The sequence below is a fragment of the Coenobita brevimanus genome, chromosome 45, assembly GCF_032717465.1.
Source record: "Coenobita brevimanus isolate Jiangsu-jjx chromosome 45, ASM3271746v2, whole genome shotgun sequence".
NCBI lineage: Eukaryota > Metazoa > Arthropoda > Malacostraca > Decapoda > Coenobitidae > Coenobita > Coenobita brevimanus.
This window is the reverse complement of record NC_136998.1, coordinates 32,331,828-32,355,678: the sequence shown is the minus strand read 5'-3', so window position 1 is coordinate 32,355,678 and position 23,851 is coordinate 32,331,828. Positions and strand designations below refer to the sequence as shown.

Sequence of the window (23,851 nt, the reverse complement as noted above, 5' to 3'; positions counted from 1 at the left end):
ATTCTTCTCCATAATGCCATGTGTTGTGTCTGTGTAGGTAAACTCTGTGTCATTCTTTGTTTCACCATATGGTCCATTCCAAATTCACTTTCTACACCTCTTTTATTGAAAGAAGGCATTAATCACCTTAAATTTCACCAGCAGAGCCTCTTAAGAATTCTGACAACCCATGACCTTCAGCAGCCCAACCTTCCTTTTTCGTACTTGCCTTAAGTTTTGTCTCCCATCACAAACGTATGCCAATTCTTATTGATTTTAGGGTTTCCTTTACAACTTAATAAAATTTCTTTTCTCTCTTCGATCTTGTGTTGAAACATATACTTGGATGATAGTTTTCCTTCTTTTTTAAAAATTCTATTATAAGGTCTCCTCTTGTTTCATATACTTTATACTGAAGTCTTTTTCATTATAACCATTTATTATTGACCAAAAATCATAAGGCATGTTGCTTCTTTTCATGTTTGCTTTTGTATCGCAGGACATAAATATCATGCAGTTCTACAAATGCCTCACCAGGTGTTGTGACCTCACTAAGACCTGTGATATCTTTGTTTCCATCACTCGCATCCCTGATAAGGAGAACCAACTTGGCTTCACAAGCAAGAATGAGGACGTTTCAAGTCCCATGATTTAGTTTCCACAGGCGACTATATTGAGAAACATAGACATTCTTTGCACCCCTTGTTCCAGAGTAGGTTTAATCCCGTTATGGCCAATTTCTCCATTGCTGTTAGGAACTGTGGCCCATGATTTGATAGAACTAGTTGTATTTAGGTGTGAGCTGGTTGCTCACGGGGCAAGTCAGCCACTTACTGCGAGGTGAGATTTTTCTTGTGATGCCTAACAAGGAACCTGTCTAGTATGGCTGCACCAGACTAGTATAGCTCCGCTGGTGACTGAGATGCACAAGCTTCCTCGCCACGGCAAGCTTGTGTTCCTTTAAAGAAGTACCTCTAATGATTACATAATATATCTGAATAGGTTAATTTTTTAGTATTTTTTTTACTAATATAGATTTTTTGTCTATCTTTATATTTCTGTATAAAATGTTAGTTATTACCATTATTTAAAACTATTTATAAAACTACAAGGTCTTTGTAACAAGGTCTTTGTAATAATGAGGTCACAAAAACTGCACAAGATGCATACATGATTTTATTCATGAAAATACATAGAGTTATAAATTGAAAGTACATACTAGTCCAGAAATACGCAATAGTACTAGTGATGTGTGTGGTGTGCTGTGGGAACGTGAAAGGTGAGAGGAATAGAATGGAGAATGAGGAGAGGGATGGTGAAAAGGAGAAGAGGAGGAGATAATAAATGTGGGATGAAGGTGGAGAGGGGTGAGGGGGGAGATGAGGGAAGAAGGAAAATGGATGAAGGGAAAGAAGGGAAGTAGATAGAGGAATAAGATAAAGAAAGATGAGGAATAATGGATAGAACGTGTAGATGAGTGAGGAAGGAGGTAAGGGGACAGGAGAAGGGTGAGTTAGAACTGAGGGGTGACAGATAGATGGAAGACGGGAAGAAGGTGATTGGTAGGTAGAGAGGAGATAAGAAGAGGAGAGTAAGGAGAGAGAAGAAGGGTGTGATGTGACGCATTGTGGTTGTGTGTGGTGTAAACCCATTCAGTACGATGATGTGCTTATTATTTCTTTCTTGCACCACCTGACTGGTAAATAGCCTTCAGAAGTAATGGTTGTACGTGATATAAATATGGATGTGTGGAGTCCTGTACACTGCTATATTAGGTATGGTGTGATATGGTGATTGTGATATGTTGTGGTGATATAGTGTTCCTGGCCACACACACACACACACACACACACACACACACACACACACACGAGTTATTGATTCTGGTTCAAGTAGGTTCAGGTCGGTTCAGTGGATTCCATGTGTTCAGGAGGGTTCAGTCTTCCTGCAGTTGATGAAGGTGGCCATCTGTGGGCGAGAGAGAAAGTGAAATGCAAGATTTATTTGTGGGTTTGTGATTGAGAGTGAGAATGAACAGAAAAGAACCAAGATAACAGGAGGAGGAGGAGGAGAACGTGAAGGGCAAGAGACTTTGGAAAGAGTAGGAGAGAGGGAAGGGTGAGGAAGAAGGAAGGAGGAAAGGAAAGTGGAGAGAAGTGAGTGGAAGGGAGAAAGGAGAGGAAGAGTGAAGGAAAAGGAGAGAGGAGAGAGAGGGGGAGGGAGTGGGAAAAAGTGGGAGAGATGAGGGGGAGGTTCAAAGGTATGCGAGGGAGTAAGGAGGCGGAGACAGGTAAGTTCCACACAGGTGTTGCGACACCAATGAGCTTACGTTGTGAGCACCTGAACACGCCTTTCCCCGCCTCTCTCTCTCTCTCTCTCTCTCTCTCTCTCTCTCTCTCTCACACACACACACACACACACACACACACACACACACACACACACACACACACACACACACACCTATAATACCGTCTCATTCTTCCGTCTTGTGAATGGCATCTGTAGTTAGGATGAATTTATTCTGAATACACTGTACGGTACATACTATTTCCGAAGTAGTTAAAGATTTATTATCTGGTAATGAAAAAATTATTAAATTTTTGGGCGGATCCGGATCCGGTGTATCCCGCACAATGTCTCCAAAAGTTCTCTGTGAATTTCAGTGAAGGTTTGTGGAAAGGTGGGCCATGGGTCAAGAAAGAATTGATTAAATTTTTGGGTGGATCCGGATCCTCTATCCACGGATCTAGATCCCTTTTAATTGCAATGGCGTTGGCAAAGGTATGCTCTGTCTAAAGACTTTCCAATCAGTTTTATTGCTTCTTATAGCCAGGGTCGACCGATCAGTTGCACCTCCACCAACTTCTACCTTTCATTTCCTCCTCGTTCCACGCACCTGAATTCTCTCTTATCACTTATTTTTTCATATAAACCTCATTACTTCTCAGATATACTCGTCTTAGTAATAATTCCCGAATCATTAGCACATCTGACACTACCAATTACTCCTGTAAATGGCTAAGTGGTAAGATAAGGCTGGTGAATTTAGGAACGTATTTCTTAAGGTAATGAAGTTAATAAGCATCTGCTGGCGTGGCGTGAATCATTTGCCTACGGTATGCGTGTGGGAGGAAGAACACATGTTTAAGTACACGGAGCAGAAGCCTGGAAGCTGGTGTTAGGTGCGGCCATACTTGTTGGAAACATGTGACCGACAAGACGAAGCGACCCACCGGGTTAGAGCCGCTGCAGTATCTGAGTCTTAACGTTGGACGGACCCTTGTGCCTCGTTTCCTCTTGTCAGTCACATGTTTGGAGGAAGTGTGTCCGCCCATTTGGACACGCTTAGATACACATTAGACACCATTAAAGCATTCGCCCGCCAGCGCGCGCGCGCGCACACACACACACACACACACACACACACACACACACACACACACACACACACACACACACACACACACACACACACACACACACACACACTATCCTGTACATTCATAACAGCAGCCTGAGTCATTCCACTTCAGGGCGAAGACTTCTCATGATTTTCCATCCAGTCCTACAGTATTAGCTGTTAGTCTGGTCCATCGAATACCAACAAATATCCACATTTCATATCTCTGTTTTGCTCCTTGTCTGACTCTTCCTCTCACTCATCTCGGGCCTGCCTCTCCGTTGCCCTGGTTGTCTGTCTGTTGTCTGCTCTACCGGGGACATGACCTGTTTATATTTCCTCCTTTTTTTCCCCGCTATCCAGGAAACTCTCTTTTCATGTTTGAAACATTTCTTCGTTACTTTGTTAAAAACTTTAATATGGCCAACTGTGTCGTAGCCACGAGACAGTCCAGTTAGTTCACTTCGGTGGTCTGCATCTGTAGCAGAACTAAATCATATTTCTTCTTGATTTTCATTTTAAGTATGCTGTAAAAAGTCTTCATCTGCAAAGCCACTTGTATCTTTAATAAGATCATTGGTGCGATTGTCTACCTCTCCTTCTCTATCCATATTCGTTCCTAAGATTTTTTATTTTTATAATTGTATTGCTGGGATTTTCTCTGTACACTATTTCCATATCCTGAAGTGGCTCTTCAGTCACAGTGTTACTCCTGTACAGTTTAAAATAAAAATATTTTATTTAGATCACTTTTATTTTTTCCTCCAGAAACATCTTTCAGGGAAGAAATTTGGTTTGTATTCAATCCTGCTCATGTAATACTTGCAGACATCTTCGTTTTTCTGTTGTTATTAATTTTGTGTCCAGTTTCTTTTACATCCTTCATTATTAGCCAATGTTTTAACAGTGGAATTCCAGTCACTTTTCTTTACAATTGCTTTCAGATTATGAAAATTAGCCTTCTTGTACTCGATCACTTACTCACAACTGCTTTAACATTGTCTTTATTGAATTTTAGTGTCATATTGCTATACACTGGTCATTAACTAAATTCTTCTGACGAGAGAGAGAGAGAGAGAGAGAGAGAGAGCGAATACAGTTTACCGCCTCATAATTCGCAGCACTTTAAATCATCTGACACCATTAGTTTTTCCATAATTGACCGAATGTGTAAGTTTTGGCTGCCTAATTAGCATAAGTATTTATTAAGCTTACTAGGGCAATAACTTCTGCCGGCGTTTATCGTTTGCATGCGGCATGCCTCTTGAAGGAAGAACATTTGTATAAGTATACAGGAGCAGATCCTTCCAGACTGGTGTTAAAGCACACTTGTATACTCATCACACACACACACACACACACACACTACGAGCCGTGCCATATATCCTTCGAAGAGATTAAGTGCACTAAGCCGACTCCGTGTTATCGTTACACTACACAGCTGTCGACTTTGTGTGTGGAGTACATCTAGCATTTTTGTGACTAAAGTCGTTCCCCACATACAGTTCTTGTAAACAGAGTGGAATCAAAGGCTTATCGTCTATTAACATCCCATCTCTCACTGAATTCCTTCAACCTGTCCCTCTTCTCTGCAGTGTTGTATCTTTATCTCTGCACCATTGCTGTTTTATTGATTTTCTGAAACGTCTACTTGCACCCCTCGTCCATTTTGGCATGCGCTTAGAACATTTCTGGCAGCACACTCTCACCCATTCTCTGTCCATCTGTCTAATGCAAGAGTTAACCGATACTGTCAGTCATTCATGTACGCACCAGGTCAGCTCCGGACTTGTCTTCTTCAGCCTTTATTTTCCTTTGTGCCCGAGTCACTTCTCAGAATAAATGGACCTTCAATTTTGCATTGCTGTTTTTTTTTTCCCCCTTCATGTAAAGAAGAACTTTTGGGTTTTTAGTCTTTGGTTGTGTTTTCGATGTATGAAAAATTACGTTTTTCGATTGCTTGTATCTGCTACTTTCGTCTGATGCATTTTCAAGAAGGGTTCTTTTTTTTTTCTTTTTTTCTTTTCTTGTTCCACGGGACATCTATCAGTATTTTTCCATGTCTCTCCGAACACTGCTACGTTTGCTGTACAACGACTTCGTTCGCCTCAGTGTGGTAAACCCGCAGCAGCCGACACTGATGATATTATATGTGGCCGGGTAGTGTCGTCATTGTCAGTTGCTGCTGACTCACCACACTGACTTTCAATATCCATGCAGAGAAAAACAGGAGAGACGACCGGACTCTTGATGCCGACTGCTCATCCCAAGGTTTCGTTTCCAAAGGCGCCTAGATTGTAAACATTCCTATATTCTTGACACCTCTTACTTTGAATCAGCGCTGACTACGCCAAAATCATTTGCTCCATCGCTGCTGAAGATTAAGGACCATGGTTTGACGGAACTCGTCTTTGTGGTTTAGAATGAGGCTGGTGCCGGTGAGGGACCCCTTCACGGGGTGGCATCGATATTGCCGGGCAACTTCGCTGACCGGTTATACGAACGTCTCTCAACTCCTTCCCTGTCCTATGAAAAGAACCTGGTAGACTACAAGATGGTAAACTACTAGAAAAAGATTTGAGTTGGTGCCTCGTATGTCTAGTTCAGGCACGTAGTGTCAGGGGAACAGTTTTCATGTGATCCCTAGTAAAGAAACTTGCCATTGTGGTTGCACCTGATTAGTATAGTTCCTTTGATGACTGGAATGCACAGGCTTCAGCACCAAGACAGAGCAGTGTTCCCTTGAAGAACTACCATTAAGGGTTATGTTGAAAAGGGAATTATATATATTTATACATTACCGTTCCTCAGAGTTCAGGTGGAAATAAATTTATGTGATACTTTTTATCACTTAAATTACCATTATTCAGAACTGGGTAAAAAATATATATGGTCTGTGTATTAGTCAGGTAATAAAAAGAATGTAAGATGCTGCTTTGGATTTATTCACACACACTCATGCGCGCGCACACACACATACACACGCACATGCACACAGAATAGAGATTGGTCCTGGTTCGGGTTCACGTGGGTTCAGGTCGGTTCAGCGGGTTCCATGTTATCCAAGAATACCTCCACCACCTCCAAGAATACCTCCAACACCTCCAAGAACTCCAGTGAGCAAGCAGAGGACGAAATCTACGAGCTGAGGGGGAGAGAGAGAGAGAGATAGTTATAGGGGTTATTGATCTTTTTTTTTTAGGATAGACAGATAAGTTATAAGGCTTATAGATCTTTTTCAGGAGAGAGAGAGAGAGAGAGAGAGAGAGAGAGAGAGAGAGAGAGAGAGAGAGAGAGAGAGAGAGAGTTTACAGTTGTTTTGGATTTTTTTTTTTTTTACATTAGAGAGAAGTTTTAGTTCTTTATTGATTATTTTTTCATGTTCGAGAGGGTTAAGTTATTGGGGTTATGGATATTTTTTTCCAGGTGAGAGAGAGAGAGAGAGAGAGAGAGAGAGAGAGAGAGAGAGAGAGAGAGAGAGAGAGAGAGAGAGAGAGAGAGAGAGAGGGGGGGGTTACAGGCGTTGTACATTTTATTTTCACGTTAGATATGAGTTATAGAGATTATTGATTTTATTTTTTTCAGTCTAGAACAACCACGATGTAACTCTTAAAGTAAAATTTCCACAAGAGTGATAATGATCATGAAAGTAAGTTTCGTATCTTAATACATATATTTTTACTATAAAATAAAAAGTATCAGATAATAACTCTCTCTCTCTCTCTCTCTCTCTCTCTCTCTCTCTCAGTTTTTCTATATCTATCTGTTATACTCACAAAGCCAAGCTTCGTCAGCACACACACGAGGACCGACGCGAGGGTGTCAAGGCCGAAGATTTCTAGCAAGATATCCAAGATCACCTCGGGTGGTGTGCCGACTGTGGTAGAGGAAAGGGAGATGGTCGATTAGGTCAGGTGATTAGAGATCCTACCTGATGTTTGAAGGGACGCAGGGCACAGCAGGACAGGGCACGGTAATGAAGAGGAATGCAGGGCAGGGTAATGTAGAGGAAGGCAGGGCAGGGCAAGGCAGGTGAGCAGTTTGGGGGAATGTTGGAGGAGGGTGTGACTGAGAGAGAATAAATCATTCTCACTCTTATTCTTTAGGAATCAGTGTAGTATCTTTGTCATCGACATCGTTATTGTCTTATCAATATCTGAATTCTACAACCGTTAATAAGAAGAGGATGAGAGTGAAGTAATTTTAAGATAGGTTTAGGTAGATAATTAAATAAGAGAACTGGGAACAGAGTGAGAGTGACTGAGGCTGCTTTCTCCTGCTTTCCGGCACCACCAACCTGGAATGAGTAACATGTAGTGAGAATAGAATAAAGTCATAGTACCGCCACCAAAATAATATAAACCAGTGTAACACAGAATCACATAGAATAAAGCTATGGTATTTGCGAAAGAGTAAAACAAAATTGCATAAGTCTAGGATATGAGAGTCGGAGTAAAACAGAATCACATACCATAAAGCTAGAGTATGAACCCAGAGTAAAACAGAAACACAAAGCATTTCGTTAGGGTATTAGTGCCAGTGTAAAACTGAATCACACAACATAGAGCTAAGGTATGTGAGCTAGAGTAGTCACATAACATAAAGCATGGGTATGAGAGCCAGATTAAAACAATCACATAACATAGTGCTCTGGTATGAGAGGTATGGTATAACAGAGTATGAAAATCAGCGTAACACAGAGTGACTACATCAAAATTAGCGTAAAACAGAGAAACAATATGAAAATCAGCGTTAAACAGAGTGACAGTGTGAAAATCAGCATAAAACAGTGACAGTATGAAAATCAGCTTAAAATGAGTGACATCATGAGAATCAGCGCGAGACAGAGTGCATTGTGAAAATTGGTGTAAAACGAGTGACAGTATAAAAATCAGCGTAAAATAGAGTGACATTACGGTTAATGGTAGCGAGAACGTCCAAGTTCACTGTCAGATTCAACTCTGTGACGCAGTCAGTCAAAATTGAGATTATTAGGTCCAGCAGTTCTTGGGTGAGGTTTCCGCAGAGTATGTCAAGTTCCTTGAGGCAGTCTAACACGTTGAGCTGGCACACAAGCGGCAGGTTACATAGTAGTCCGACTGTAGAGGGTTGGGAGAATATGGATATTAGAGGTGGGGAGAAAAAAGAGGGAGGCAGGGAAGGCATCTGAAAGAGGGAGGAGGAAAGAGGGAGACAACGGAGGAAACAGGAAGGACGGAGATAAAGGAAAAGCAATTGGTAGACAGTTGAAGGTAGTGAATCTCTCCTTCACCTATTGCTTTAACTGTGGAGACTTAAGGAGGGTGTTAGTAGAAGAGCAGGCTACGGAGGAGGCAGAGGAAGAACGGAAATGACTGAGATAAACGGAAAAGAACGGGGAGGCAGAGAGAGAGGAAGAAAGGCTCTTCCTCATATGCAGCTTTGCTTGTTTGAATGATTCTGACTTTAGGGCATAGGAATATAAATCTAAGTGTAGTATCTAATGGAAGTTTTGGTAGATTCGACCCATCCATTACTACTAAAATATTGCAAATAAAGTAACTTGTTTATAGTAAGCTTGTGACAATAGGAGATTGAACCTGAGTTAGAACGTCTGCGAAACTGTCTTTCAGCAGTCTCCATAAGTGGGTATTGAGTAAATGAATGAGTGAAATGGAGCATCCTTTGGAGTATGAGTGAACCTGCATGGGGTGAAGCGAGTGTGAGTGTTTGTGGGAGCTAATTAAGACTGAGGGAGTGAGAGTATATAGTAGACACGTTCTTTCAACTGATTAGGTTTAGTGCCCGTGTGAATTCTTTCAGCTGCGTTAGTTGTAGTGCCTGTGTGAATGATATGTGTAAGTGAATCAATAAGTACAATAAATACTGCTAAATGGATGTAGGTTTGTGTGTGTGTGTGTGTGTGTGTGTGTGTGTGTGTGTGTGTGTGTGTTTTATCTGATACCATCTGATACCAGCGAGTGTACGAATGCCTGTGTGAATCACTATGGATGTTAAAAGGAGAACCATCGAATGAGAGTGACATTCAGACGGCAACGAAAACACAGCCACATACCAAGCAAATTAAGAACAGAGCCAAGTAAGTCGTTGGACCCGCTGCAGGGCAGAAAACTCCCTGCCAGAGTTCCTCCGGCCAGAAGACCCATGAAGACGAGGCTGAGAAGGGCCATACGCATGGTGGTGGTGTTGGTGGTGCCTGTAGGGGATAGCGAGAGAGTGTGAGAGTGGGGACCGTAGGTGAAGGGAGGGAGCGTCGAGAGTGAGTTGGAAAGTAATGAAAGTAAATAAGGAGAGGGAGAGTGAAGGATGTGTTAGGAGTGAGATGGGAAGTGGTAAATGGAGGGAGAGTGAGCGATGAATGGGGAGTGTATGTGTGGGATTGGGGAAGGAATATAGAGGGAGGGAAATTGAGGGATGAGTGAGGAATGTCTCTGAAAGTCGGAGAGGAATGTAAAGGGTGGGAGAACGGGACGTGAGTGGGGAATGAGTATGGCAGCGGTAAGGCAGGTAAAGGGTGGGAGAGTGAGGGATGAGTGGGCAGTGAATGAGGAAGTGGTAAGGCAGGTATGAGAAGGGAGCGTGAGGGATGAGTGGGGAGTAAGTGTCGGAGTGGAGATGGAAAATGATGGAAGGGTGAGCGAGGAGTGGAGAATTAGTAGAGTTACCAGCTTATATTCCTTTTAACCGTAATGTGTCCCAGATTTACGTGTTTTTGCAGCTTATTTCACGCACCTCAGTGGTAGGATATGACAAAGCTTCGTCGTTACATCCTTTCTTTGACTATCTTCATATTCTAGTGTTAACCTCTTATTGCAAATCAGCATTCACGATGGAGAGAGGACGATTTTAGGCCAAGTTAGAGAAAAACAATGCCAAGAGAACCAAGGATCAAACAACTCCCGATATTTTTTTTAAATTCTTCGGTAAATATTTTTTCCTGTTAAAAGATACTCAGCGATGAAAAAAAAAAAAAATTGTAGAAGAAAAGAAATCTGCCGAGTTTTAGCCCATCAGGTGATTTTTCTGTATATTACCAAGAGGGAATAAGGTAATAAAATTATGGCTATACATCTTGAGTGATTGATTATCAAATTGTCACCGAGATTTTATGCCGCAAATGTTCACAATCATAGTATTATTTTCTCATGGATGTGAAAGCTGTCTGTTTTCTGTAAGTTAATCACGGAATTTAGGCAATTCTGTAGCAGAGTTTTTCGCATAACTAAATAAAATCAGATGTTTTTACCGCGTACACAATAAAAAAAGACTTAGTACTAGTGAAAGGATAACCAGTGTTAATAGAGATTTTTAGTCTTTCACCACGTGAGGTGTCCAGAGGTGAAGAAATCTTAAGAGGTGGCACGTACAAAACGGGTTGTATCAGAATTAACTTTACGAATGAGGTTACCTGATTCTTCGATGTGGAAGAGAAGGTGAGTGGAGTGAAGTGGAGAGGTGTCGATTTCGTCTTTTATAGGGAGATGAAACCGAGGAGAATGTAAGGGGAGATGGAAGGGGGAATGTGCAGAAGTAGGGGTGAGGTAGTGGGGGGAGAATGGGGACGGTGGAGGGAAGAAGGAAGGAGAGAGGAGGAAAGAGGGGACGGAGAAGGGAGGGAGCGAGTTAAGGGGGTGCGGTGAGAAAGAGAGAGGAGGGAGGGAGGGACAGGGGGAGCAGAGCATGCAAGGAACTTGAGAGAGGAAGGGAGATAATTAGGGAGATTGAGAAGAGGCGGGATGGAGGAAAGGAGAAAAGAGGGTAATAGAGAGGAGAGGAAGGTAGGTAGTTGTATGAGAGAGAGAGAGAGAGAGAGAGAGAGAGAGAGAGAGATGGGGGGGGTACGTCTTTGCCAGATGATCTGCGTTTAACAGTTTTTACGTTGTTCCCAGACTGTTGTATGTCAATAAAAAAAAAACTTTTAGAACTGAATTTAAACACACACACACACATATATACACACACACACACACACACACACACACACACACACACACACACACACACACACACACACACACACACACACACACACATGGTTAGGAAATGTATACGGGAGAATATAATAGTCTAATGATTTTTTTTTTTTTCGTTGTTTTGTTTTAAGTGTCCTCAGGACCAATTTACATACCTTAAGGGAGACATGGATTAGGTCTTGCATTTATTAACTTCTTTACTGGCAGATTTCTCAGCAGAAGTAGAGAAATAAAGCCTGTTATTAGGAAAATGTAATAAAATACTTTGTCAGACCTAATCCAATCATCATTTCTTTCACCATAATATTTTCACCATTTGTTATACGCCTGTAAGTGTGATAGGAGTGTGAGTTTTCAGTATGTAATAAGGTAGGATGTAACCTTAATCAAAATACTATAATTAAACGGATGACAGGTTTCAGTACACAGGTGACAGGTGGTTTCAATACACACGTCATTTGTGGTTTCGCTTTGATTGTTGCTGATCGTGTTTTTTTTTTTAATCAATATTTCTGAAAGAATTGTTTACTTCATAATTATGTGGCATAAAGTTTTTTCTTCATTCCGTACTGATTAAATTACTGGCCATGTATAACTGTGAGAAGTTACTGGAGACTATGTTCATAGGTTCATTGTTACCTACGCCTAGGAGGTTACGTTTTACCCCACGTTAGTTTGTTTATTTGTCTTTATGTATGTTTGTCTTTCTGTTTATAGGATTACTCTGAAAGGCATGAATAGATTTTAACGAAATTTTGTGGAAGGGTTAATTAACCGTGGAAGAATTAATTAAATTTTCGGTCCCATCTGGATGCGGAGTATCCCGCACAATATTTCCAAAAGTTGTTAATGAATTTCAGTGAAATTTTGTGGAATGTTGGGACATCGACCAGGAAAGAATTGGTTAAATTTTGAGACGAATCCGGATCCGGATCCCTTTTAGTTGCAATGGCATTGTCGGAGGTATGCGCTGTGTCATTGCCTTACAGTTTCAAAATGTTAAGAGGGAAGGTTGTAAGGATGGTGTTCTGATACTTGCTGAACAGGAGATACTTGGTGAAGGAAGAGAACCCTGAGGAGCACCACACCTGAGTGCTTTAGAAGATTTGTGACACTGCTAGTGTTGTCCTCGTTATTATAATTACCACCGCCAAAGTGGTTATGTTTTCAGAGATGTTGGCTTGTTTGTCTGTTTGTTTGTTTGTCGGTCTGTTAGCTTCTTTACTCAAAAAGTTATGAACGGATTTTGATATAATTGTGTTGATGGTTGGGTCATGGAAGAAATGATAAAATTTTTGGGCTGATCCCGTTCCGGAGTATCCCGCACAATATCTGAATAAATTCTCTGTGAATTTAAATGTCATTTTGTGGGAAGGTGGGCCATGGAGCAAGAATGAATTGATTAGATTTGTGGGCGCATCGGGATCCGGGTCAGCATCCTGTATCCTGGGATACGGATCCGGATCCTTTGTAATGGCAGTGGCATTGGCGGAGGTATGTGCTCTCTCAGTACTTTCTTCTTGTTATGGCGTTGGTGATGATTATTACTTGCATTATTATTTATTATTATTGGGTGTCTGCCCTTTGCTCTTTTCCTTCCTTCGTCTTCTGTTTTTCTTTCCCTCATTCATTGCTCTTCCTTCTGCCTACAGGTGACTTTACACTCCCTCTTCTGTCTTTCTTACTTTCATTCTTTCCGCTTCCTTCTGCCGTCGGGTGACTTTACACTCCCGCTTTTGTTTTTCTTACCTTCATTCTTTCCTCTTTCTTCTGCCTATGGGTGAGTCAAAACTGAGAGACAAGGCAAATGGCTTCCTGTACACCAGGAAACCATTTATTCCGCTGGGTGGTAACCATATAACTGAATTATGGGGTCGGATTGTTTAGTGGGCAATTATGGCTCTCCAACCGGATATAGCCTGTGCAGGTTTATATCCAAGGAGTGGTTGGGGCTTATTATTTACGTTATGCCACTCAGGATGAGTCAGGCTGGTCACTCATTTCAAGTGTCAGGAGCAACTTGCCGAGCCCCCGGTTTCTACGCTTCTCATCGGGCAACATAGGATTCGATGTTAGATGGATGGATTCAGATGATAATAATAATAATAATAATGATAATAATAATGATAATAATGTATAATAATAATGATAATAATAATACTAGTAATAATTGGTAGTAGTTGTAGTAGTAGTAGTATTTGTTATGATGATGATCATGATCATGATGAATATTATTATTATTATTAGTATTAGTATTAGTATTATTATATTATTATTGTTATTATTATTATTATTATTATTATTATTATTTTTAATATTATCATTATTACGTCAGAAAAGGAGGTTATGTTTTCCCTTCAATGGTTTTTCTGATGACAGGATTACTCAAAAAGTTATTAAATGATTTTGATGTAATTCTGTGTAAGGGTGGGTCATAAGCCAAGGAAGATATTATTAAATTTTTTGCCGGATCCGGATCCGGATCCGGAGTATCCCGCACAGAATCTTCGGAAGTTGTCTATGAATTTCAATGAAATTTTACGGAATGGTGCCCCTTGGAAAAAGAAAGAATTGTTGAACTTGGCGGTGGATCTGGATCCGGGTCCTATATCCACGGTTCCGGGTCTGGGATTACTGAAAAAGTTATGAACCGGTTTTGATGAAATTTTGTGGAAGGGTGGGTCATGGATCGAGGAAGAATTGATTAAATTTTGGTCCGGATCCGAATGTGGATCCAGGGTATCCCGCACAATATCCAAAATTTATTTTATGAATTTCACAGATTTTGTGGAATGGTTCGCCATGGACCAAGAAAGACTTGTTTAAATTTAGGGTCGGATCCGGATCAGGATCCCGTATCCACGGATCCAGATTTGGGATTACTTAAAAAGTTATGAATATATTGTGATGAAATTTTGTAGAAAGGTGGGCCATGGACCATGGAAGAATTATTAAGTTTTAGGGGTGGATCCGGATCCGGTGTATCCCGCACAATGTCTCCAAAAATTGTCTGTGAATTTCAGTGAAGGTTTGTGGAAAGGTGGGCCATGGGTGAAGAAAGAATTGATTAAATTTCTGGGTGGATCCGGATCCTCTATCCACGGATCTAGATCCCTTTTAATGGCAATGGCGTTGGCAGAAGTATGATCTCTCTAAAGACTTTTTAATCAATTTTATTGCTTCTTATAGCAAGGGTCGACCGATCATTTGCACCTCCACCAACTTCTACCTTTCATTTCCTCCTCGTTCCACGCACCTGAATTCTCCCTCATCACTTATTTTTTCATATAAACCTCATTACTTGCCAGATATACTCGTCTTAGTAATAATTCACGACACATTAGCACGTCTTACTCTGCCTATTACTCCAGTAAATGGCTAAATGGTAAGATAAGGCTGGTGAATTTAGGAACGTATTTCTTAAGGTAATGAAATTAATAAGCATCTGCTGGCGTGGCGTGAATCATTTGCCTACGGTACGCGTGTGGGAGGAAGAACACATGTTTAAGTACACGGAGCAGAAGCCTGGAAGCTGGTGTTAGGTGCGGCCACACTTGTTGGAAACATGTGACCGACAAGACGAAGCGACCCACCGGGTTAGAGCCGCTGCAGTATCTGAGTCATAACGTTGGACGGACCCCTGAGCCTCGTTTCCTCTTGTCGATCACATATTTGGAGCAAGTGTGGCCGCCCATTTAGACACGCTTAGATACACATTAGACACTATTAAAGCATTCGCTCGCGCGCGCGCACACACACACACACACACACACACACACACACACACACACACACACACACACACACACACACACACACACACAAAACAGCAGCCTGAATCAGTCCACTGCAGGGCAAAGACCTCTGTCATCTTTTTCCATCCCGGCCTACAATATTAGCTATTAGCCTGGTCCATGGAATATCAGCAAATTTCCACATTTCATATCTCTATTTTTCTTTTTGTCTGGCTCTTCCTGTCATACATGTCGGGCTTGCATTTCCGTTGTCCTGGTTGTCCGTCTGTTGTCTGCTATACCAGGGACTTGACCTGTCCATATTATCTACCTTTTTCCCTTATCCACGAATCTTTCTTTTCATGTCTAAGAGTTATCTTAGTTGCCTGGTTATTAACTATAATATGATCAACTGTCGCGTAGCTACCAAACAGTCCGGTTTGTTCACGTGGCCGGTGTGCATCTATAGCTGAACTAATTCATATATTCTCTTAATGTTTACTTTAAACATCTCGAGAGGAGTCTTTGTCTTTTGTTCAGCGCAGTCACCTGGATCCTTAATAAGATCCTTGGGGCGATCGTCTTCACCTTATGCTTTATCTATATTCATTCCTTCTAAGAGTCTGTTTACTTCAGTTCTATTGCTTCGAATTATTATGTCCACTATTTCCATATCCCGGACTGTCTCCTCAGTCATAATGTTACCCCTGTGAAGTTTGCAAGAATAATATTCTATTCAGATCACTTTAGATATATATTTTTTTTCTTACAATAGCATCTCTCAGAGGAGATATTTGGTTTCATCGCATGCCAAGCATCCACCTCTTTCCTTTCGACTTTCACAATTCCTTGAATTTCAACCCTCCTCATGTTGTACTTCCGGACATCTTCATTTTTCTTTTATTATTATTTTTTTTTACAATTGCTGTTTTCTTAGCTCTTGTTCGTTTTATAACGTTCTTACGTTTCTTTAGAGATTCCATTGTACTATCAGAAAGTTTGCTGTTGCTGTTTAGAAGTTTCCTTTCTCCTACTGATACATGTGTTCGGTACCTGTTTTTATAAACTGCTCATTTATTTGCTCTTTGTCTTGGTATACTTCATCTATCAGCTGCGAATATTTACTCTGAGGTAACAAACTAATTCTCTCTCACAGCTGCAAGATCTGACTGTACTCATTGGATTAAGCTCTCGCCTCTTGTGAGATCCGGTACCACGTAACCCCTCTTTCTTGTTTACATGTTACTTATGCCCCTTTCACTACAGTTATATTCTTCTCCATAATGTCATGTGTTGTGTCTGTGTAGGTAAACTCTGTGTCATTCTTTGTTTCACCATATGGTCCATTCCACATTCACTTTCTACACCTCTTTTATTGAAGGAAGGCATTAATCACCTTAAATTTCACCATCAGAGCCTCTTAAGAATTCTGAGAACCCATGACCTTCAGCAGCCCAATCTTTATTTTTCGTATTTTCCTTAAGTTTTATGTCTCCCATCACAAACGTATGCCAGGTCTTATTAATTTCAGGGTTTCCTTTACAACTTAATAAAATTTCTTTTCTTTCTTTGAACTTATAAGCATGTGTTGAAACATACTTGGATGATAGTTTTCCTTCTTTTTTTAAATTCTGTTATAAGGTCTGCTCTTGTTTCATATACTTTATACTGAAGTCTTTTTCTTTATAAGCATTTATTATTGACCAAAAATCATAAGGCATGTTGCCTCTTTTCATGTTTGCTTTTGTATCGCAGGACATAAATATCATGCAGTTCTACAAATGCCTCACCAGGTGTTGTGACCTCACTGAGACCTGTGATATCTTTGTTTACATCACTCGCATCCCTGATAAGGAGAACCAGCTTGGCTTCACAAGCAAGAATGAGGACGTTTCAAGTCCCATGAATTAGTTTCCACAGGCGACTCTATTGAGAAACATAGACATTCTTTGCACCCCTTGTTCCAGAGTAGGTTTGATCCCGTTATGGCCAATTTCTCCATTGCTGTTAGGAACTGTGGGCCATGATTTGATAGAACTAGTTGTATTTGTTTAGGTGTGAGCTGGTTGCTGACGGGGCCAAGTCAGCCACTTACTGCGAGGTAAGATTTTTCTCGTTATGCCTAACAAGGAACCTGTCTAGTATGGCTGCACCAGACTAGTATAGCTCCGCTGGTGACTGAGATGCACAAGGTTCCTCGCCACGGCAAGCTTGTGTTCCTTTAGAGAAGTACCTCTAATGATTACATAAAATATCTGAATACGTTAATTTTTTAGTATTTTTTTGATTGCTATAGTTTTTTTGTCTGTCTTTATATTTCTGTATGAAATCTTAGTTTTTACCATTATTTAAAACTATTTATAAAACTACAAGGTCTTTGTAATAATGAGGTCACAAAAACTGCACAAGATGCATACATGATTTTATTCACGAAAATACATAGAGTTATAAATTGAAAGTACATACTAGTCCAGAAATACGCAATAGTACTAGTGATATTGTGTGGTGTGCTGTGGGAGCGTGAAAGGTGAGAGGAATAGAATGGAGAATGAGGAGAGGGATGGTGAAAAGGAGAAGAGGAGGAGACAATAAATGTGGGATGAAGGTGGAGAGGGGAGAAGGGGGAGATGAGGGAAGAAGGAAAATGAATGAAGGGAATGAAGGGAAGTAGATAGAGGAATAAGATAAAGAAAGATGAGGAATAATGGATAGAACGTGTAGATGAGTGAGGAAGGAGGTAAGGGGACAGGAGAACGGTGAGTTAGAACTGAGGGGTGACAGATAGATGGAAGACGGGAAGAAGGTGATTGGTAGGTAGAGAGGAGATAAGAAGAGGAGAGTAAGGAGAGAGAAGAAGGGTGTGATGTTGCGCATTGTGGTTGTGTGTGGTGTAAACCCATTCAGTATGATGATGTGCTTATTATTTCTTTCTTGTACCTCCTGACTGGTAAATAGCCTTCAGAAGTAATGGTTGTACGTGATATAAATATGGATGTGTGGAGTCCTATACACTGCTATATTAGGTATGGTGTGATATGGTGATTGTGATATATTGTGGTGATATAGTGTTCCTGGCCACACACACACACACACACACACACACACACACACACACACACACACACACACACACACACACACACACACACAAAGGTATTGATTCTGGTTCAAGTAGGTTCAGGTCGGTTCAGTGGATTCCATGTGTTCAGGAGGGTTCAGTCTTCCTGCAGTTGATGAAGGTGGCCATCTGTGGGCGAGAAAGTGAAATGCAAGATTTATTTGTGGGTTTGTGATTGAGAGTGAGAATAAGCAGAAAAGAACCAAGATAACAGGAGGAGGCAAGAGACTTTGGAAAGAGTAGGAGAGAGGGAAGGGTGAGGAAGAAGGAATGAGGAAAGGAAAGTGGAGAGAAGTGAGTGGACGGGAGAAAGGAGAGGAAGAGTGAAGGAAAAGGAGAGAGGAGAGAGAGGGGGAGAGAGTGGGAAAAAGTGGGAGAGATTAGGGGGAGGTTCAAAGGTATGCGAAGGGGTAAGGAGGCGGAGACAGGTAAGTTCCACACAGGTGTTGCGACACCAATGAGCTTACGTTGTGAGCACCTGAAGACGCCTTTCCCCGCCTCTCTCTCTCTCTCTCTCTCTCTCTCTCTGTCTCTCTCTCACACACACACACACACACACACACACACACACACACACACACACCTATAATACCGTCTCATTCTTCCGTCTTGTGAATGGCATCTGTAGTTAGGATGAATTTATTCTGAATACACTGTACGGTACATACTATTTCCGAAGTAGTTAAAGATTTATTATCTGGTAATGAAAAAATTATTAAATTTTTGGGCGAATCCGGATCCGGTGTATCCCGCACAATGTCTCCAAAAGTTCTCTGTGAATTTCAGTGAAGGTTTGTGGAAAGGTGGGCCATGGGTGAAGAAAGAATTGATTTAATTTTTGGGTGGATCCGGATCCTCTATCCACGGATCTAGATCCCTTTTAATTGCAATGGCGTTGGCAAAGGTATGCTCTGTCTAAAGACTTTCTAATCAGTTTTATTGCTTCTTATAGCCAGGGTCGACCGATCAGTTGCACCTCCACCAACTTCTACCTTTCATTTCCTCCTCGTTCCACGCACCTGAATTCTCTCTTATCACTTATTTTTTCATATAAACCTCATTACTTCTCAGATATACTCGTCTTAGTAATAATTCCCGAATCATTAGCACATCTGACACTACCAATTACTCCTGTAAATGGCTAAGTGGTAAGATAAGGCTGGTGAATTTAGGAACGTATTTCTTAAGGTAATGAAGTTAATAAGCATCTTTTTTTTTTTTTTTTATGCGAGGAAGAAGGAACCAAAGGCCATGAGCCCGCAGTAACAGTTCCCTCCAAGAGAAAAACAAAATACAATAGAGAGCCAAATTCAAGATCCGATCATTTTGAGATGCCTGGACACACTGCGTTTGAAAGACTGGAGATCATAGGCAGGAGGAAATACAGACAGAGGGAGACAGTTCCAGAGCTGACCTGTTGCATGAATGAAAGACTGGGAGTAACGGTTAACTCTTGCATTAGAGAGTTGGACAGAAAAGGGATGAGAGTTTGCTGCCAGACGGGTGCTACGCGCCCGTCGTAGAGGTGGAGGAATGCAAGCAGACAGTTCAGAGGAGCAGTGACCATTAAAGTAGCGTTAGAAAAGAGATAAAGATGCAACAGTGCGGCGAAGAGACAGAGGTTGAAGGGAGTCAGTAAGAGGAGGAGAGTTAATGAGACGAAAAGCCTTTGACTCCACCCTATTGAGAAGAGCTGTATGTGGGGAGCCTCCCCACACATGAGAGTTGTACTCCACACAGGGGCGGATAAAACCCCTGTATAGAGTCAACAATTGTGCAGGGGTAAAGAAAGAGCGGAGTTGGCTTAGCACACCCAATCTCTTGGAAGCAGATTTTACAAGAGATGTAATATGATCTTTCCAAGATAAGTCCCAAGTAAATGAAACCCCCAGCATGTTCAAGGATGATGCAGGATTAATCTGAATATTATTAAACATTAGTGGGTATACCTGTGGAAGATTTTGTCGGGTTGATAGGTGTAAGAACTGAGTCTTAGAAGCATTAAAGACAACCATATTATTTTTACCCCAGTCAGAGATATGAGCCAAGTCAGACATTAGGTGTGCCATAGCCTCATCCCTTGTTTCTTGAAGTAACTGTTGAGATGGGCGTTGCGGGAACCGAATGGAAAGGTGAAGGGTGGAGTCATCAGCGTATGAGTGGATAGGGTTAGATGTACAGCTTAGAAGATCATTGATGAATAAAAGGAAGAGAGTTGGTGATAGGACAGAGCCCTGAGGAACACCACTGTTGATAGATCTAGGAGAAGAACGATGGCCGTCTACGACAGCAGCTATAGAACGACCAGAAAGGAAGCTAGCGATGAAGGTACAGATAGAAGGATAGAAACCGTAGGAGGACAGTTTGGAAATTAAAGATTTATGCCAGACTCGATCGAAAGCCTTTGAGATGTCAAGTGCAATGGCAAAGCTTTCGCTAAAGTCCCGAAAGGAGGATGACCAGGAGTCTGAAAGGTAGGTGAGAAGATCGCCAGTGGAGCGTCCCTGACGGAACCCATACTGACGATCGGAAAGAAGGTTGTGATAGGAAAGATGCCTTAAAATTTTTTTATTAAGAATTGACTCGAAAACTTTTGAAATACAGGACGTTAAAGCAATTGGACGATAGTTGGAGGGTTGGGAGTGGTCACCCTTCTTTGGGACTGGCTGAATGAGAGCAAACTTCCAGCAAGAAGGAAAGGTACAAGTTGACAGACAAAGGCGAAATAGTTTGCCTAGGCAGGGTGTAAGCACAGAAGCACAGTTTTTGAGAACAACAGGAGGGACCCCATCAGGCCCATATGCCTTGTTAGTACTGAGGCCAGTAATGGCAGAAAATACATCAACTGAAGAAATTTTAATGTCAGCCATGAGGAAGTCAGAGGGGGAAGTGATGGAGGAACAGCACCGGAATCGTCTAAGGTGGAATTGGAGGAGAAAGTCTGTGCGAAGAGATCTGCTTTATCAGTAGAAGAAATAGCTACAGAACCATCAGAGTAGAAAAGAGGAGGGAAGGATGATGAGGTAAAGTTGTTAGAAAGATTTTTGGCAAGGTGCCAGAAGGAGCGGGAAGAATTCGAGTTGGAGAGTTGAGAGCATTTAGTATGGATGAAATTATTTTTAGTAGAGCGAAGAACAGACTTAGCACGATTCCGGGCAGAAACGTAAAGATTATGTGATTCAGGGGTGGGTTGGCTCCGGTACCTTTTGTAGGCCTTCTCTTTGTTGCGGACAGCATTAGAACAAGCGTGATTAAACCAAGGCTTTCTTGCGTTAGTCAAAGGATATGAGAAAGGAATGTATGCTTCCATGCCCGAGAGAATAACCTCCGTAATGCGCAAGGCACACTCAGATGGCTCACGGCCATGGAAGCAATAATCATTCCAGGGAAAATCAAAGAAGTACTGCCTGAGGGCCTCCCAGTCCGCAGCTCCAAAATGCCACAGACGACGTTTCCCTGGAGGGTCCGCAGGCCGTACTGGAGCGATAGGACAGGTTAAGGTAATAAGGTTGTGATCGGAGGAGCCCAACGGAGAGAAAAGATTAACAGAGTAAGCAGAAGGATTAGTTGTGAGGAAGAGGTCAAGTATGTTGGAGCTCTCTCCAAGGTGGTCAGGGATACGGGTAGGGTGCTGTACAAGCTGCTCTAGGTCATTAAGGATAGAAAAGATGTAGGCTTGTTCACCAGGTGGATCCGTGAAAGGAGAGGAGAGCCAAAGGTGGTGGTGAACATTGAAATCTCCAAGAATGGAGATTTCAGAGAAAGGAGAAATGGACAGAATGTGTTCCATCGTAGAAGTAAGATAGTCGAAGAATTTTTGATAGTCAGTAGAATTAGGGGATAAGTAAACAGCACAGATATATTTAGTCAGAGAATGACAGGAAAGCCGAAGCCAGAGAGTGGAGAATTCAAAAGAATCAAGTTCAGGAACACGAGAGCAAGATAAGTCGTTGCGTATGTATACACAACAGCCACCTTTGGCTTTGAAATGAGTATAGAGAAAGTAGGAGGATACAGAAAAGGGTTTGCTGTCAGTTGCCTCAGACAGCTGAGTCTCCGTTAGAAAAAGAAGGTGAGGTTTAGAGGAGGAGAGGTGGTGCTCTACAGAGCGAAAGTTAGATGAAAGGCCGCGAATGTTGCAGAAATGAAGAAGAAGAGAGTCAGACAGTGGTTCCAGGCACCTCGAGTCGTCACCGGGAGAGGGGCAGATGGCGGGGGCATTTATGGTCCCCCCCCCTGGGGACTCCGAGGCTGGGTGAATTGACGCCATTTTGGTAAATTTTGAATAGGAAGTGTAGTGTGTACTGTGCATGTAGTTTGGTGAAGATAGATAGAGAAATTTGTACTGAAGAGCATGCTGGCCTCCTCTCTGTGTAACTGAGACACTGAAAAAGTTCAGCAAAGGGGGATGGTCAGGAACTAGTCCTGAGGGCTGATGAAACGGGAGCTCCAGCACTCCCTGTCATCAGCTTTCCATCCACCTCGGGAGTACTGCCCTGCTCGACTGGTGCTACAGTCTACTCCACGTGGCGTGGCGTGAATCATTTGCCTACGGTATGCGTGTGGGAGGAAGAACACATGTTTAAGTACACGGAGCAGAAGCCTGGAAGCTGGTGTTAGGTGCGGCCATACTTGTTGGAAACATGTGACCGACAAGACGAAGCGACCCACCGGGTTAGAGCCGGAGCAGTATCTGAGTCTTAACGTTGGACGGACCCTTGTGCCTCGTTTCCTCTTGTCAGTCACATGTTTGGAGCAAGTGTGTCCGCCCATTTAGACACGCTTAGATACACATTAGACACCATTAAAGCATTCGCCCGCCAGCGCGCGCGCACACACACACACACACACACACACACACACACACACACACACACACACACACACACACACACACACACACACACACACACACACACTATCCTGTACATTCATAACAGCAGCCTGAGTCATTCCACTTCAGGGCGAAGACTTCTCATGATTTTCCATCCCGTCTTACAGTATTAGCTGTTAGTCTGGTCCATCGAATACCAACAAATATCCACATTTCATATCTCTGTTTTGCTCCTTGTCTGACTCTTCCTCTCACTCATCTCGGGCCTGCCTCTCCGTTGCCCTGGTTGTCTGTCTGTTGTCTGCTCTGCCGGGGACATGACCTGTTTATATTTCCTCCTTTTTTTCCCCGCTATCCAGGAAACTCTCTTTTCATGTTTGAAACATTTCTTCGTTACTTTGTTAAAAACTTTAATATGGCCAACTGTGTCGTAGCCACGAGACAGTCCAGTTATTTCACTTCGGTGGTCTGCATCTGTAGCAGAACTAAATCATATTTCTTCTTGATTTTCATTTTAAGTATGCTGTAAAAAGTCTTCATCTCCAAAGCCACTTGTATCTTTAATAAGATCATTGGTGCGATTGTCTACGTCTCCTTCTCTATCCATATTCGTTCCTAAGATTTTTTATTTTTATAATTGTATTGCTGGGATTTTCTCTGTACACTATTTCCATATCCTGAAGTGGCTCTTCAGTCACAGTGTTACTCCTGTACAGTTTAAAATAAAAATATTTTATTTAGATCACTTTTATTTTTTCCTCCAGAAACATCTTTCAGGGAAGAAATTTGGTTTCTATTCAATCCTGCTCA

General features: G+C 41.9%; 2 protein-coding genes across 2 annotated transcripts in view; one reads left to right on the top strand and one right to left on the bottom strand.

Annotated features, from left to right (window-relative positions):
- Positions 1-23,851, top strand: part of CARPA (Carbonic anhydrase-related protein A) — a 556,097-nt gene that overhangs the window by 421,513 nt on the left and 110,733 nt on the right. The gene's annotated exons all lie outside the window — the stretch shown is intronic.
- Positions 6,309-10,810, bottom strand: LOC145398321 (uncharacterized). The gene is made up of 5 exons (XM_080271209.1): positions 10,791-10,810; positions 9,438-9,578; positions 8,299-8,481; positions 7,159-7,259; positions 6,309-6,527 (listed from the first exon to the last, which is right to left on the bottom strand). The coding sequence occupies exons 2-5, from the start codon at positions 9,556-9,558 to the stop codon at positions 6,441-6,443; spliced, it is 492 nt and encodes a 163-aa protein (XP_080127335.1). The 5' UTR covers positions 9,559-9,578; positions 10,791-10,810; the 3' UTR covers positions 6,309-6,440.

Bases quoted from the DNA above. Each gene is read 5' to 3' on its own strand.
- LOC145398321 (XM_080271209.1), bottom strand. From the start codon at position 9,558: ATGCGTATGGCCCTTCTCAGCCTCGTCTTCATGGGTCTTCTGGCCGGA. The intron at 8,482-9,437 runs GTATGTGGCTGT...AACCCTCTACAG, and splicing joins CTCTGTTCTTAATTTGCTTG to TCGGACTACTATGTAACCTG. The intron at 6,528-7,158 runs GTGAGTATAACA...TCTCCCCCTCAG, and splicing joins TGCTGACGAAGCTTGGCTTT to CTCGTAGATTTCGTCCTCTG.